Source organism: Vombatus ursinus, unplaced genomic scaffold (genome assembly GCF_900497805.2).
Source record: "Vombatus ursinus unplaced genomic scaffold, bare-nosed wombat genome assembly UNPS02014801.1, whole genome shotgun sequence".
Classification (NCBI taxonomy): domain Eukaryota; kingdom Metazoa; phylum Chordata; class Mammalia; order Diprotodontia; family Vombatidae; genus Vombatus; species Vombatus ursinus.
The window spans coordinates 12,486,213-12,503,015 of NW_020954579.1; the positions used below are offsets into that span (position 1 = coordinate 12,486,213).

Genomic DNA, 16,803 nt, shown 5'->3' on the forward strand with positions numbered 1-16,803 from the left:
GAATTTATACTCTGTCTATAAGACCTTGAATCTCCCTAGTGTTTGTTGTTTCTCTTATGCCCTCCCTAAAATACACTAGGTCAAGGGGAGAAGTAGGCATGCTCGGTGCTCTTCATTGACATTTCCAGATGTTCTTTCCACCATCATCACTTTCCTCCTCTGAAGATTGTTGAGTTTGTCTAGATAACCCTATGCAGGTCCACTATCTTTCCAATCACCCAAGTGTCATCCAGAGTCATCTTTGACTCTTTCATCTCATGTTCAATCAATTTCCATATTCTGTTGATAGTACCACCTAACCTCACCTGAAGACATCCTCTTCTCCCTGAACCTCTTCTCTTATAATTGATCTCCATATTTCTATTTCCCTTATTAAATTCTTTATCCAAGAAGCTTCCAAAACAATTTCCCTAAGGCACAAGTCTAATGATGTCATTCAAAAACCTTCAAAGGCTCCCCAGTGCTTCAAGGATTGAATACAAACTTCTTAAACCCCTTTACCATCTGGTTCCATCATGTTTCATACTATTCTCCTTCATGAACTCTGTATCTCAGCCAAACTAAGCTGTTCCCTGAATGCAACACTCCATCTCCTGTCTCTGTGCCCTTTCATAGGCTATCCCCTGTGCCTAAAATGCACTCCCTACTTAACCCCGACTCTTCATGACCCCATTTGGCGTTTTCTTGCCGGAGATACTAGAGTGGTTTGCCATTTCCTTCTCTGGTTCATTTTACAAATGAGAAAACTGAGGCAAACAGGGTTAAGTGACTTGCCCAAGGTCACAAAGCTAGTAAGTGTCTGAAACCCTAGGTGGTGCAGTGGATAGAGCTCCTGACCTGGAGTCAGAAAGACCTGAATTCAGATCCAGCCTCAGATACTCCACCAATGGAGATAATAATAGCACATATCTCTTGGGGTTGTTTTTGATAAGCAAATGATACAATATTTGTGAAGCGCTATATAAATGCTAGTGGTGATTATTTCTTTTTTTGTTTGTATCTGAAGTACCAAAAGAGTCTTGAAAATACATGTTTGTTGGATTTAATTGAATTTATTTTACTTCTCTGCACCTCCATTTCCTCTCTCTAAAATGAACAGTTTAGACCAGATTGTATCAAAGGCTCCTTCCAGCTCCAACAGTCTATGGATATTTCCAGGCTCAATAAACTCAAACCCTAGGACTCATCATGCCTGAATTCTTTATTTCATTAACCTCTGCTCTTTTTCTATTCTTATCATCCTATTTTTGCTTGTTCTAACCAACGGTTCCCATCTGAGCTTTTCTGAGATTACAGAAATAAAGAAAACGGTATTTTTGCTCTGCCTTTTCACTGTTACCAAGTATGTTTCTCTTACTGATAAAGCAGCAGCTGGGTATGGTGCAAAATAGGGATAATACTAACACGACCTCACACATTGGTTGTGAGGAAGAAATGAGATAATGTCTATGAGGCATCTGACAAATCTTTTTCTTTCCTCTTTTTTTTTTTTTTTTTTTTTTTTTGCTTTTTGGTGAGGCAATCGGGCTAAGTGACTTGCCCAGGGTCACACGGCTAGTGTCAAGTGTCTGAGGCTGGATTTGAACTCAGGTCCTCCTGACTGCAAGGCTAGAGCACTATCCACTGCATCACCTAGATGTCCCGACAAATCTTAAAGTACTATGGAAATAATGAGCTCTCCCTGTCTATCGGAAGGTTGAAGTTATCAAATATATTTAAATAATAATAAATTATATTTAAATAATATTTGTATTTTATGTCCCAAAGTGTCCCATGCATCTTCCTTCTAGTGTTGGCAGGCATCTCTACACTTGTCCCTAGACAATCAAGTTCTTCCTTTAAAGATTGAGCCTCATTTCTGATCTTTTTGTCTTTCCCATTTGTCCCTAGCTCACTGTTGCTTTCTGGGTTTAGTTGGCTTGGCCTATGGAGACCATCTAGTCTCTCTTGTAGGTTATTTGTCGTCCCACGGAACTTTGTCTTTGAACAGCCAGTTTTCTTAGGCCCCTGTGCTTCTTGTGGTACAATAGAAGGATCGCTGGAACTGGAAATTGAGGGGATGCCCATCAGTTGGGGAATGGCTGAATAAGTTGTGGTATATGATTATGATGGAATACTACCATGCAATAGGAAATGATGAGCAGGTTGACTTTTAGGAAAACATAGGAAGACTTACAAGAAATAAAAAGGAGTGAAAATGAGCAGAACCAAGAGAACACTGTATACACACGAACAGCAATATTGTAAATGTGAATGACTAAACTATTCTGAGTTACATGAATATTCAATCAACTACAAAGGGTTTATGAAGGAAGATGCTAGCCACCTCCAGAGAAAGAAATGATTTACAAAACTATGTATTGTATAGTTTAATGTATATATCTGTGTCAAATGTTGGCCTTCTCTAGTGTGGGGTTGGGAGGTTGGGAGGGAAACAGCTTGGAACTCAAATGTAACCAAAAATAATCGCGATAAAATATTTTTTAAAAAGAAAAAGAAAAAAAAAGGATCACTGGAATTGGAACCAGAAGACCTAGACTCAAGTTCTAACTTTGATACTTATAAGGCAGATGGACATGAGTGAGTCACATATTGTCTCTGAGCCTCATTTTCTTTATCTACAAAATAAGGAGACTTAGACTTGGACTACCTACCTTCTTATTCCTACTGGGTCCTTACTACCTTAAATATTTAAAATTCAGGAAGCGATATGTAATCCTATAGACCTGGAAATTCCCTTCAACCTCTCCATGTCTTCTCATCATTTGTTTCATGTTCTTTCATAAATTTGTCATAGTGGGTCCACACAACAACCTGGGGGTCTTCCTCACTTTCTCTTGACGTCTGGAAGATACTGGTGGCGTACTCAGTCTGTTCACTTGTTAGACCTCCTGCTTACCATATAACTATCCCATCTTTTTGGATTGTATGTTTCTTTCAGGACCACCTTACTCTAGGTCTTCAAAGTTCCCTATTTGTAATATGTTGCAGATTTCTCTGTCCGCCAAGTACCTCTCCTTGTCCTCTGTGTGATAACCCATTTTTAATTTCTCAGAGACTTATAATTATAGGATTATAGATCTAAATCTGGAAGAAACCTCAAAGACCATCAAGTTCAATTTCCTCATTTTACAGATGAGGAATCTGGGGCTAAAGACCCTACGGTCACAGAGTAGTAACTGTCAGAGGAAGATTTAAACTCAAGTCCTCTGACTCCAAATACATATATTCCCTTATCTGGCAACCATATAACAGCAATAGCAGAATATTAGTATTAAATATTTCAAATATTTAAATAAATATTTAGTATTAAATATGTTTCTAGAAGAAGTGATTAAAGGAATTTTGCAATTTTATGATAGTCACCATAATAATTAAAGGCATCCTCGGTAATGGTAGTAAAGAACAGGCAAACTTTGACAAGTTATGTTCTATAGGAGACCACACATTTGCCATCATTCAATTGATGATGTGATAATGATATGGTATGATGGTAATGATGGCATGGGTAATGATAATGATGAAAGATATAAACAATAGTTGATTTATTTAAAGTTGATTTATTATTTATTCATTTATTTATTGTTATTATTATTAGCTATTTAAGTTTATTTAAAGAAATCTTACTGTACTTATTAATTATAACACATTTGTTTCAGTAGGCCAAAACACCTCCTTAAAGGTTCTCTTCAAGTAAATTATCTCCCATCTTACCTACCTAATTCTGGCAAATTTCTCTTACCTAAAGTTACTAATATTTCCTCCTTTATTGATTTATCTCCTTTCCCTTCAGATTATAGAATGTTGAGGGTGGCATAGAATTATAGAATCTTTTTATCATTGAAAAATTTTGGAAACCAACTGCCTCATTTTATAAATGAGGAAGCAGAGGATCCCAAAGGAAGAGTGACTTGAACAAAGTCACATAGCAGTTAGTAGTTGGAACAAAAGCCCAGAGTTCCCGACTTCCATTCTAGGACTCTTCCCACCATATCATCTTGCAAATGAATCTTGAAAATAATTGTTTTCTGAAGCTTCCTCTGAGGTTCCCACCTTTCCACCTTTCCACCTACCTTTTGATCCTTCATGAATTCTTTTCTATTAATAAAAGTCAAGCTGAGAAGGACATTTCATATATGTCAATTCTATTTCCAACAATGGAAAGGGTTCCCAATGTTAAATCCACATCCTGCCTGGGGCTGTCATGAAAGTACAGTCATCTCTTCCACATTGTAGGAGCACATGCTCCCCCATGATCTGGAAAATCCAAGTAAAATCTTTTGGCCCTCCTTTCTCTACAGAGAAGAAATCTGATTTTTTTTTCTTTTATGGGGTGTTTACAGTACTTTATTGTAAAATTTGGGTTAAGTATTTTGTCATAGGCTATATGTAGGTCAATGTTAAGCAAAAATACTTTTTCTGTGTCATCTGCTGGCCTTCACATGTTGTTTGTAGCTTCCACAAAACTCCCAAGATATTCTCATCTAATTTCTTACGCCAACCTGCAATAGATCGAAACCTCAATGGGGAACGTCTCAATGTAGAAGGGATAACTGTACATTGAGAGTTGTGGGGGTGAGTGCAGGAAAAAATGTTAAAGTTTCTTTTGCTGTCATTGTGGACTCTTATGGATGAAGAAATCTGAGCCTAGGGGCCTTACATATAGCAACCACTTTTAAAGTGTTTTTTGAATTGAATTTAATCAGTCAACAAACATTTATTAAGCACATGCTTATTAAGGGATGAGGATAAAAATACAAAGAATGAAACAATATCCACTCTTTTTTTAAAATAGGTTTTTTTTCTTTTCTATTTTTCTTTTTTTTTTTTCTTAGGCAATTAGGGTTAAGTGACTTGCCCATGGTCACACAGCTAGTAAGTGTCAAATGTTTGGTCTGAGGCCGACTTTTGAACTCTAACTGCAGGGCTGGTGCTCTATTTACTGCACCACCTCGCTGCCCCAACAATATCTACTCTTAAAGTGATCACATTTTGGGGTGGGCAGAAAATGAGTACATAGATAAATACGTATTCAATCAATATATAGATGAAGAATAAATACAAATGAATATGAAGTAGTTCAAGATAACATAGTTTGGGATGAGTAAAAGCAATTGAAGGGCTCAAGAAAGGTTTCACATATTTACTAAGGTAAATACTTTGCAACTTTGTGAACACTTTGCAACTCAACTGTACCCAGCAATACATTGGTCATGAGGATAACAGTCCTTCTAGGCTTCCTCTTCATCATTTTTCTTTTCACCCTCCAGTCCAAAGAGCTAGACAGCCCCCTTACTTCAGGGAGAGACCAGGTGGGAGAGTCAGAGTCAGGGAGCTGGAAAAAAGAGATATTGGCAAGTTAGGGGCCAGAACTATCTGGGCCAGAGCATGAGGTGGAGTGGGGTGGGGTGCATGCTGCTCGCTCTGGCATTACGGATGACAAGCCTGTTCCACACCAGGGATATCATGAAACTTGGATTCAGCAAGCCATGGCCAGAGGCAATGAAGATGATCACTGGGCAGTATAATATGTCAGCAAAGCCACTCATGAAGTACTTTAAGCCCCTGCTGGACTGGCTTGTTGCTGAGAATGTGCGTCAGGAAGAGATCCTGGGCTGGCCTGAGTTTAACTGCTTCATCTCTGATGATAATGGTACTGCTACTGTTACTACTACTTCTACAACTGCTGCTGCTGTTACTGCTACTACTACTTCCACTACTACTAGTCCTACTGTTACTACTACTGCTGCTGCTCCTACTGCTCCTACTACTATTACTACTACTTCTACTGCTACTGCTACTATGACTACTACTTACTGCTACTGCTACTACTACTAAGTACTTCTACTGCTGCTATGACTATTACTTCTACTACTATTGCTACTGCTGCTGCTACTACTAACTACTATTACTACTACTACTACTACTACTACTGATACTAGTTAATATTTATATAGTACCTATTATTTGACAGGTCCTGTGCTAAGCACTTTACAAATATTATCATGTTTGATCCTCATGACAACCCTGAGAAGTAAGTGCTATTATCTCCATTTTTACAGATGAAGAAACTTAAGCAAACAGAGGTTAAGTGAGTTGCCTAGGGTCATACTGCTAGTGTCTGAGGATTGTTTTGAACTTAGTAAAATGAGTCTTCCTGACTCTAGGTCCAGTGTACTATCTACTCCACCACCTAACTAATCCTGGTCCAGCTTAGCTTTGCCTCAGCCAAGACCCTGCCCTTAATTTTGGGCCTCAATTCTGGCTCAAATTTCAACTTCAAAATATGTGTTTATGTACATATATTTACACACACATCGGGGGCAGGTAGGTGATGCAGTCAACAGAGTGCTGAGTCTGGAGTCAGGAAGACTCGTCTTCCCGAGTTCAAATATGGCCTCGGACACTTAATAGCTGTGTGACCCTCAGCAAGTCACTTAGCCCTGTTTACTTCAGTTTCTGCATCTGTAAAATGAGCTGGAGAAGGAAATGGCAAACCATTCCAGTGTCTTTGCCAAGAAAACCCCAAACAGGGTCACAAAGAGTTGGGCATGACTGAAATGACTGAACAATAACATACATACAAAATGTACATAATATGCATAAATACATATATATATACATGCATACACATAGATGATACATATAAATATTTTATCTACTAAATATTTCTACAGTTAATGCATACTTTATGTTAAATATACTTAAATATGCTTTATATATTAAAATACTCTTGTATTTAATATATTTAAATATTTACATATATATATACACACACAATGGGTTGGTACCGGTCCAAAACTAGAATATATACTTATATACATACACACATATGACGTATACATAAATATTTTATCTATACACTACTATATTTAGTATATATTTATATATTAAATAAAACTTTATATTCTGTTTATTTAAATATTATATATACACATAGAATACGTTGGTACTGTTCCAAAATCAGAATATCTATTTATATTTGTGTGCACACACATTATATATATGTGTGTGTGTGTGTGTATGTGTGTGTGTATATATATACATATATGTAGGGAGTAGGTGCTGAATAGCTATAAATATAATGAAAGTGGCGGGGGGCCTTGACCATAGCATCCTCCTTCAGCAACTGTCCTAGGAGGTACTCAAGAAACTCCCCCATACTACAACCAATCCATGTCCCACAGAAGCTAATTAGAGTGGAAGGGAGAAGGGATTGATTTTTCCTTAGTACTTACCCTGGCTTTGCTTTGTTTTCTCTAGAGAAAAGAAAAGTGAACTTCCCGTCCATGGAGACGGACCACACTAATGCCATTACCGGGCAGTGGGTGCTGCTGATCCTATGTCTGTTCCTAATCTTGGTCATAGCAGGTCTACTCTATAAGTTTCTAGCTAAGAGCAAGATGCCTAATCCAAACAAGGAAGACATGTTTCTGGGCACCCACATGAAGACCCAGAATGTTATCAAGAGTCAGTACCTTCTCTTCGGCCTGACCCTGCTTATGCTGCTGTCTGTGATGATTCTAGTTGTCTTCATCCTGAACAGCAAGAAAGCCTGGAAGCCCAATCCCTATAATTTACAAAGCAAAAATTAGAGGCCTTCATCTTAGACACCAGGAACAAAGGGCTGCCCCAGTGATGCAGACTGTATTTATATTTGGGTGGGGGAAGGTCAGAGGGGAAAGGATAAAATTGGGCGGGGGCAAGGAGAAGGTAGATGTAAGACCAACAGTGGAAGTTGACTTCAGATTGTATACCTGTATCTATATTTGTGACTGTATAGCTCTGGGTATGGTGGTGATTACGGATGGCTATGAATATGTGTGCTCATGTATTACTACAGGGTCCATGACTGTGTGTGCCATTTTGTGTGTGATAGGTGTGATTGAGTGTGTGTGAGACTCTATATAGCTATGTGCATGCTTATGACTGTGATACTCGTTTGTGTGTGTGTGCATGTGCATGCGTTTACAAATGTACCCAAGGCCCCAAGCTTTATCTCCCAGTCTCCTTTGGGACCTCAGGTACCTCTGTTCTAATCACCAGATTGCTTTGTCCACCTCCCAACCCCATCTACCCCCAAAATCCCTAGAGTTGGGTCTTCAAGTCAGTCATACTTTTTATTTTTTTGAACCCCAGGAAACTGGCTGGAGGGGAGAGGAGGACGGTAATCCTACATCAAAAAGGACATAGCTGATGCCCCTCTATTAAAAAAAGTAAATATATTATTTAATTGGTATAACATTTGTGTGCATTATAAATATCACAGTGCACTCACCAAAGATATCCCTTCCTTTTTTCCTGGCCTGAAAGTCCCTGCAGTATAGCAGAATTCCATGTTAAGTCTCACCTAGATATACGTGGTTTCAGAAGTAGAGCTCATAACCCCTTCAACTTCCAAGACTCCAAGTACTAAAGAGTCAAATCAAACCAGGGGGAACCTAGGAAATTAAGGCCAGGGCCCAAATAATAAATGACTTATTTAATATTTAAATAGAGTTAATCTGTGGCCATTTCTGTCAAGAGATGGTTCTGATCAGCACACCTTCCCCAACCCACCTCCCCATCCTCTGGCCCCCATTCACATTCCCTGTTGTTCTGGGAAGTGAGAGCAAATATCTTTCCTGGTGTCTTACAAAAATTCTGTGAGGTGAGGGAGATTGGGGAAGGGGGGGGAGGCAAGGTTTGGAGAAGAAGGGGAAGTGAAGTTGATAAAGGGATTTAGGAAGTTTAAAAGGTAAGTTCTTTGGAGATATCCCTAGGCAACAGACCAGTATTTTTCCAACTGCCCTCCTATAGCATGCTGAGAAAATCAAAAAGGAAATTTACCTTCAAGAATTTGGAAATCCTTAGGACGGCTTCCTCTTTCTGCCCCAGGCTCTTCACTCTGGTCCTAATCCCTGGCCTATCCCCCATGCTTCCGAACACAGACACCCTTTGCAAAGCAGAAAAATGAAACCGTTCTTCATTCTGCCCTCATACCTGCCCATTTGTTTGGAGGATGAGCTGCTCTGAATTTCTTGAGTATCTGGATGAAAAATGAGGATGATGATGATGATGATAACTAGTATTTATACAGCACTTTTAAGATTTGCAAGTGCTATACACACACACGCACACTCACACACACACACGTTTGATCATAACTTGAGAAGACAGCTAGGTGGTGCAATCAAGAAAGCACAGAGCCTAGAGTTAGGAAGACTCATCTTCCTAAATTCAAATCTGGCCTCAGACACTTCCTAGCTGTGTGACCTTAGGCAAGTCACTGAACCCTATTTGCCTCAGTTTCCTCATCTGTAAAGTGAGCTGGAGAAGGAAATGACAAACCACTCCAGTATCTTTGCTAAGAAAACCCCAAATTGGTTCAGGATGAACAGGACATGACTGAAAGCACTGAACAACAACTCTGAAAGTAGGTGCTATAATTGTCTTCATTTTACAAATGAGGAAACTGAGGTCAGGAGAAATTAAGTGACACTTAAGTGGTCACATAGGTAGTAAGTATAGAATGACTCTAGGTTTCACCAGGCTCCTGAGGAGTTATGACACTGTTACTACCTGTTTAAGAAGACAGGGACAGTGGCAGGATAACAGGAAGCTATCATCTATGGTACATAAATGAAGGTCAGACACACTCACTTCTGACCCTCATCCCCAGTTGCTGATGTAAGAATGGAATGGGAGGTGGGACTCCCTCTACTTTGCTCTTCTCTAACAACAAAGATACAGAAAGGTAAGTGACAGCATCTGTTCACCTTTGGCTCTACACTCTCGTCTCCCACGGCTTCTCCTTCCCCTGCTCCCACATTACCTTCCCTTAGGAACAGGAGGGACTGGGTTGTCAGTCACCAGGTAATAACAGTTCTCTAAAGAATTGAATGCATCCCCAAAGGTGGCAGAGGTTCACAAACTTTTTAGTCTCAGGATTCATTTACATTATTAAAAAATTCTTGAGGACCCCACAAAGAGCTTTTGTTCATGTGGGTTATATCAATATGTCTTGGTATTATTATAAAAATAGTTTTGATCCCGTAGAACCCCTGGAAAGATCTCAGGAACTCAGGAATTCTTGGACCACACTTTGAGAACTGCAGGAATAGGGGATACTGGGGTGATGTCCACTAGTGGACATTTTTTCTACCATCTTGTTACTAGTGTAATGGAAAAAGAACTAAATTCAGAGGCAGGGGACCTGAGTTTTAATCTTGGCTCTGTTTTTATTACCTCTTTACCTCTGGCAAGTCATTTTACTTTCAAATATTCAGTTTCCTCATTTGCAAAAAGAGGTAAGCTCAATAGACTATATGATATCTGAGGTCCTTTCCAGCTCTAAATCCCACGCTCCTATGATTTGTCTGATCAAGGAGGATGAGGGTGGGGCAGCAGAAGAAAAGGGACTGAAGCCCAGAGATTGAACCAGAGTAAAGTAGCCCTCTATATCACACATGGCCAGCAAGCTACGTGATACCCAACACACTCCCAAGCTAGGGCTAAACCAGATTAAAATGTAATTAAGAAATATTTAACAAAATAAAATATAATAAAACATAGATAATATTACATTTTAGAGTAGTCAATATGCATCCCACCAGGATCCTTATGTATGGATTAGTGACCCCATTCCTATGAGTTGGATACCACTGCTCTACATTTGTCTATGGCCTCCCAAAGACTCCTTACTCTCCTTCCCCTCACTCTCCATTCCCAGTTATCCTCTCTAGTCCAGAGCTCCATTCCTTCAAACCTGTACTCCTGCAAAAGCCTCCTATTAGAGTTGGGACCTTAGAAATAATTTAGCCCATTCTCTGCCCACTCCATTTTACATATGAGGATCTTTGGCTCCTTTCCCTCTCACCATTGCTTTCCCCAAACACGATCTTCATCACTTTATCTCCTATCTTAAGAATCAATACTTCCACCCAGCAATACCACTTCTAGAGCTGTATCCCAAAGAGATCTTAAAAACAGGACAAGGACCCACATATACAAAGACATTTATAGCAGCTCTTTCTGTGGTGGCAAAGAATTGGAAATTGAGGGTATGCCTGTCAATTGGGGAATGGCGGAACAAGTTTTGGTATATTAAAATAATGGAATACTATTGTGCTATAAGAAATGATGAGCAAGCAGACTTCAGAAAAACCTGAGAAGACTTGCATGGATTGATGCTGAGTGAAGTTAACAGAACCAGGAGAACATTGTGCACAGTAACAGCCACATTGTGGGATGATTAACTTTGACAGACTTAGCTCTTCTCAGCAATGCAAGGATCTAAGATATCTCCAAAAGTCTCATGATGGAAAATGCTATTCACATTCAGAGAAAGAACTATGGAATCTGAATGCCGATCTAAGCATACTATTTGCTCTTTTTATTTCTTCTGTTTTGTTTTGTTTCTTCTTTCTTGTCCTTCCTCCTACTGATTCTAATTCTTCTTTACAACATGACTAATGTGAAAATATGTTTATTAGGAATGTATATGTAGAGCCTATATCAGAGTGCATGCTGTCTTGGGGAGGTAGGTGGGAAAGGAGGAGGAGAAAATTTTAAAAAGCTTATGGAAGTGAATGTTGAAAATTAAAATAAATAATTTTTTTAAAAAGAAATATTGGTATCTGAGCTTGAAGGGTCAATTAAAATGCATTTGTTATCCTTCTTTCCCCTAAACAAACAAAATCATGGCACATAAAAAAAGAATCAATACTTCCATATCGCTGATAATATCAACTCTAAATGCAATCTGATGTAGTGGGTGCCTCTGCAGCACTATTTCATCCCTGTAGTGAGCTGAGATATTCCCACAGAGGGAAGCAGAATCCTTAGACAAAAGTAAGTAAAATTGCCCTAATCTTCTATAAGACAAAGAGGGAACAGGGAAGTGAAGAGATCTGTGCAAAGGCATGTAAGTCTGGGAGAATCTTAGCACTTAGCACAGTGCTTGGTACATAGTAGGTGCTTAATAAATGCTTTTTAATTGATGGATTGTGAGAAGCAAGAACTGGGAGATATTGAAAATCTCATCCACTGTTGAGATGGAGGAGAGGACAGATCTTTCTCACTATGCTTCCCTTGCTTCTTTTTGGTACCCCAAAAAGGGTCCCAGACATGCGATCCCTTCCTTAATCATTTCCATGACCTGTGGGTTTGGGTCTTATCCCCCAGAATCCCAAAGATCCAGGAGGCTACGTGGAATAAGTTTCAAGAGATGGTTGTAGGGCTTCATGTAGAAGTACTTAACATTTTCCCGTTTATTTGTGTTATGTTCAATAAACCATGTGAGCACAGTACAAGTAAATGTAGAGGGTAATTTGACAAAAGATTCCAGGTGTAAGGTGGGGCTACAACCATCAATTTCGTATTTTAATCATTGAAAGCAAATATTTCATATAATCCCCTAGTTTATATGACTCAGTTAACTAGCATTCCATTTAATGCTGTGGAAATGCAAGGAGGTGGGGGGAGAGAAAGAGAGGGAGGAAACAAGATGAGTATAAGTGGTTGCAGGCTCAGTGCTCTCTAGTGGTCAATGGGGAGCCTCTTGGGAGACTACCATGTATTCCCCAAAAAATGAACTGAAGGGGCTACTGGGCTGGTAGCTCAAGGAGAGCACTACTTGGTAAACAATTTACATATTACATTCTATAACTAATCAGCAGAACACACGGGGCCTTCCTATGGGGTTAAGGAAGGCAGCACACTAGCTAATTTGAACCAGTCATACTGCAGTGTTCCTATGACAGTGCCCTAGGTGTTTCATGGAGTGGCATATTGTTGTTGTTGTTTGTCCTTCATTCTCAAAAAGGACCATGACATCAAGAAGACACCATGACTTGCAAGTGAAATGGATTTAAATAAGGGAGGGCTGTGCAAAGTCATCAGCCTCACTTTCTCCTCTAGAGTCATCTGGAGCTAGTGGCAAGATACAGATCAGGATGACTGAGATGATATCTGGTGAGGCATATACATTGCACAGCTGTCACTGACATTCAGGATCCTCCATTGAATGGTCCTTTATCTCTTCATTATCACCTCCAGCTCTCCAGACCAGCACTTTCATTTTTTAAAAAAATAATCTTCTTGCTGTTCCCTGCACACAACATCATCATTCATATCTATGCCTTTGCTTAGGGCATTTCTCATCACAAGAAATTCCCCTTTTACCTGTCTACCCCAAACCTTTTATCTCTCCTCTAACACCTTGCTCAAAACTGACTGCTTCCAAAAATCTTTTTCAGATTAACCTTACTCTCTTCCGACCACTTCTTTATACTTCAACAAGTTGTTTTCAGTCTGTTGATTTTTTTTTAAATTATTTTGCCTTTTTGATAGGTTAATTTGTTATTGTTCTTGTTTTGATGTAATTAGAATGTAAGCTCTTTTGGGAGAAATGGTGAGCATGCTGAACTTGGAATCAGTGAATCTGGATTTAATTTTTGGCTCTGCTATTTACTACTTGTTTGAGTAGTTACTCAATCTCTCTGAGATTTAATTTCCATGTCTATAAAATGAGGGGGTTGGATGGAAGTCCCTTCCAGGACAATGTATAGTCTGAATCTTTTGCCTCTCTCTTTGACCCCCAAAAGAACCCAGGACAATACTCTGTTTGCTTGTTAAGTAACTCTATCATACTCTTTCACCCAAATGACCCCAAGGTATTCAGCAAAGTGTAGGTTTGGAGAAAGGGATTATACCTTAGACAGTGAACTGCTGCTGGACCAAGAAAGAAGGGATTTACCCTCTACCTCTAGAATTTCAAGCTATTAGAAACTTTAGAGACCTTTTAATCCAATAACATCATTTTATAGATACAGAAACCAACTTACAAATACAGGATTGCTGTGAAGAAAAGTACTAGATGAACTATTATTATAGTTCCAGCTTCACTACTGACTGCTGTTTGACCTTGGGCAAATCTTTTTCTAGGCCTATTTCCTTTCTTTTGAAATGAAGGAAGAAGACTAGATTATCTCTAAGGTCCCTTTCAACTCTTGACATTCAAAGGTTCTGTGAACTACTGGTCCTTCCCCAAGTTATCTTTCTCCATTCTGCTCAAAAATCCTTCCAGAGAGATGAAGTATCAGAGACTGGTCAAGGCAGATCCAGGACCATAAGCATTATGCCTAATGAGGCGGGTCTGGGAAGGAAACATACCTATTCTAAGCCCTTTCCCGATATCCTACCGCCAAAAAGTCCCGCCCACGATCCTGCCCCTTCTCTCGCCCAAGCTCCTCCTTTCAGCACCGTGATAGGGACAGCTCCTGGGATCTTGGCATCCTGTCTTCAGCCTCTGATGTGAGTAGTAAAGTGGGGCTAACCCGGCAGGACCTCAGGGGAGCTGCGGGTGGAGGTTAAAGCCCGCAGCTCCCCTGCACCTTGACGGGGGTAGGGAGACCCCTCCCCTCGGAGGCAGCATCCACCTAAGTCGCGGAACCTGCAGCCGCTGGACAGGCGGAGGTGCTGGCACAGCGACTGAGAGCCAGGGGTTGGAGGATTGGGATTCCGGGCTCCTGGGCGCATGCAGTCAAAGGATGCCGATTCGCAGGGGGCATGTGGCGCCCCAGAACACTTACTTGGACACAATCATTCGAAAGTTCGAGGGCCAGAGTAAGTGTGTGAGAGCATGTAAACCTGTGAGGGTAGATGGGTCTTCTGGAAGGGGGTCAGGAGAAATCAAGAAGAATGAGAGGTTTGGGAAAGTTCCAAAAGGTGAAGAACAGTGAAAGGGGAGAGCAGGAGAGGATTGCTCTGTGTTCTGGGGTGCTCTCTACAACTCTTCCAATTGAGTGGGTGTGGGGGCAGGTGGGATGCTTCCTGTTTCAAGCTCTTGAAACCCCCGCATCAACCTACCAGCAATCTATCCTGTTTCTCTACGCACTATCACCCCTAAGCTCTTTCCCCAGGTGTGGAGAGCAGATAAACAGGACTCTCCTTTCTCTGCTCAATTGTTTCTTTTTCAATAGAACAAAATGTAATCTGTTACAGTTCAATTCAACAAATATTTATTATTCAGTAGGCATCATGCATAAGAACAGTGTCTTTGTCCTGTCCCTGTCCACTTTCCTCTTTTCTCAGGACCTGTTATAGCCCCTCTGAGGGATCCTATAACTCCCACATTTCTCTCTCCTAACAAACCCTTCATCCCTGCTCCCCACCGTCTTCCCATCAGTCCCTGACACTTATTTCTTGTCACTACTTATTGATTCCAATCTGGCTGATACCCACAAGCCCCCCATTTTTGATCCTCCGCTCCCTTGCCCCTCTCCCTGTCCCATTTATTAACCCCAACCTCGGTCCCAACCACTGACCTCCTCCTACTTCTTAGGCCGAAAGTTCCTGATCGCCAATGCCCAGATAGAGAACTGCGCCATCATTTATTGCAATGATGGGTTTTGCCAGCTCTTCGGCTACTCCCGAGTGGAAGTGATGCAGCGACCTTGTACCTGTGACTTCCTCACTGGCCCTGACACCCTACCAAGTGATGTGTCCCAACTGGCACAGGCTCTGCTGGGTGCTGAGGAATGCAAGCTGGAGATCCTCTATTACAGAAAAGATGGTAAGGTCAGGACTTCTGTTGGAGTATAGGGGAGAGGAGGAAAGGGTAGGGTCATGCTGAGCCTCAATTCCTGCTCTGTAAAAATGAGAGCATTGAACTAGATCATCTCTAAGGCTCTCTCCAATTCTAGATTTCTCTGAGTTTTAGGTGATGGGGCCAGATAGTCAATGTTTGAGTTGGGGGACTTGGAGCAGGGATCTAGGGTCAGCCAGATGATGAATTCTACCATTACTCCTTGGTCTGGGATTTAGAAATACAGTGGAAAGAGCTCTGGATGTAGAATTGGAAAAGCTGGGTTCTGGTCCCAGCTATGCTACTTTCTAGTCAATTGGCAGTGGGCAAATTACTTCCTTTCTGTGGACCTCAGTTTCTTCCTCTTTTAAATCAGGTGGTTGAGCTAGATGATCTCTAATGTCCCTGCAATCTCTTTAAAAAAAACCCTGCAAGCCATCTATGGATATATTTCCCTATCCCTGTAGTGCTGAAAGACTTTGTGGCCAGAAATGGGGCCAGACCTCACACAGCTTGGTCTGATCAGGGCTTGACTGCCTAGTAGTCAAGGTCTGTATCCTGGGGATCTTTCTGGTGTTAGCCTTTCCTTCCTTCAAACCTTAACCTACTGACTGACAAGCCTAGGAAGTGCCTGCTGTCCTTGGTCACTATCAGCCCCAGCTGTCTGACAGCTGGGATAGAAATTAACTTTCCCTGATCTCCCTCTGCATGGGCAGGGATTAGGGCACTCAGGTCATTCATCTTCTCCTTCGGGCCTCCACCAATCCTAGAGTCTGAGGAAGTGCAGACAGGCAGAGGGGAGGAGGAGCTGGGTTTGATGCAATGGGAAGTGTGCTGGATTTAGTGAGAGCACCTCTGTTACCACCTGTATGACCTTGGGCAAGTTACTTAAAACTCTCTCAAATTTGGTTCTTCATCTGTAACGTAAGGGAATTGGACTAGATGATCTGTAAGGTCCGTTCCAGCTCTAAATCTAGGATCCTGGACTGGAAGTTCCATCATACCTCCAGCCTCCTAGGATTGCTGGGAAGGTGGTGTATAAAATAAGGATGAGCTTCAGCTCTTAAGCAAGGGGATCTTCAGCAAGAAGTTTACCCTTCCTTCTCTTCCACAACAGGGTGATGAGGACTAGTTTTTGCTTGTCCCAAGATCCAGAGAGCACCCTAAAGTGGATTACTATAAAAAACAAAAGGAATCAGCACTTCAAGAAGGGACAGAGGAAGCTTGGACAGAAG

General features: G+C 40.8%; 2 protein-coding genes across 2 annotated transcripts in view; both read left to right on the forward strand.

Moving 5' to 3' along the window:
- Positions 1-14,299, forward strand: part of ACE (angiotensin I converting enzyme) — a 169,996-nt gene extending 155,697 nt beyond the window's left edge. Inside the window, 2 exon segments of the mRNA XM_027872973.1 lie at positions 5,460-5,653; positions 14,229-14,299. Of these exon segments, the coding sequence (XP_027728774.1) occupies positions 5,460-5,653; positions 14,229-14,299 (265 nt within the window).
- A 232-nt stretch (positions 14,300-14,531) lies between these two features.
- Positions 14,532-16,803, forward strand: part of KCNH6 (potassium voltage-gated channel subfamily H member 6) — a 39,778-nt gene continuing 37,506 nt past the window's right edge. The window contains exons 1-2 of the mRNA XM_027873253.1: positions 14,532-14,607; positions 15,326-15,556. Of these exons, the coding sequence (XP_027729054.1) occupies positions 14,532-14,607; positions 15,326-15,556 (307 nt within the window). The remainder of the gene's footprint in view (positions 14,608-15,325; positions 15,557-16,803) is intronic.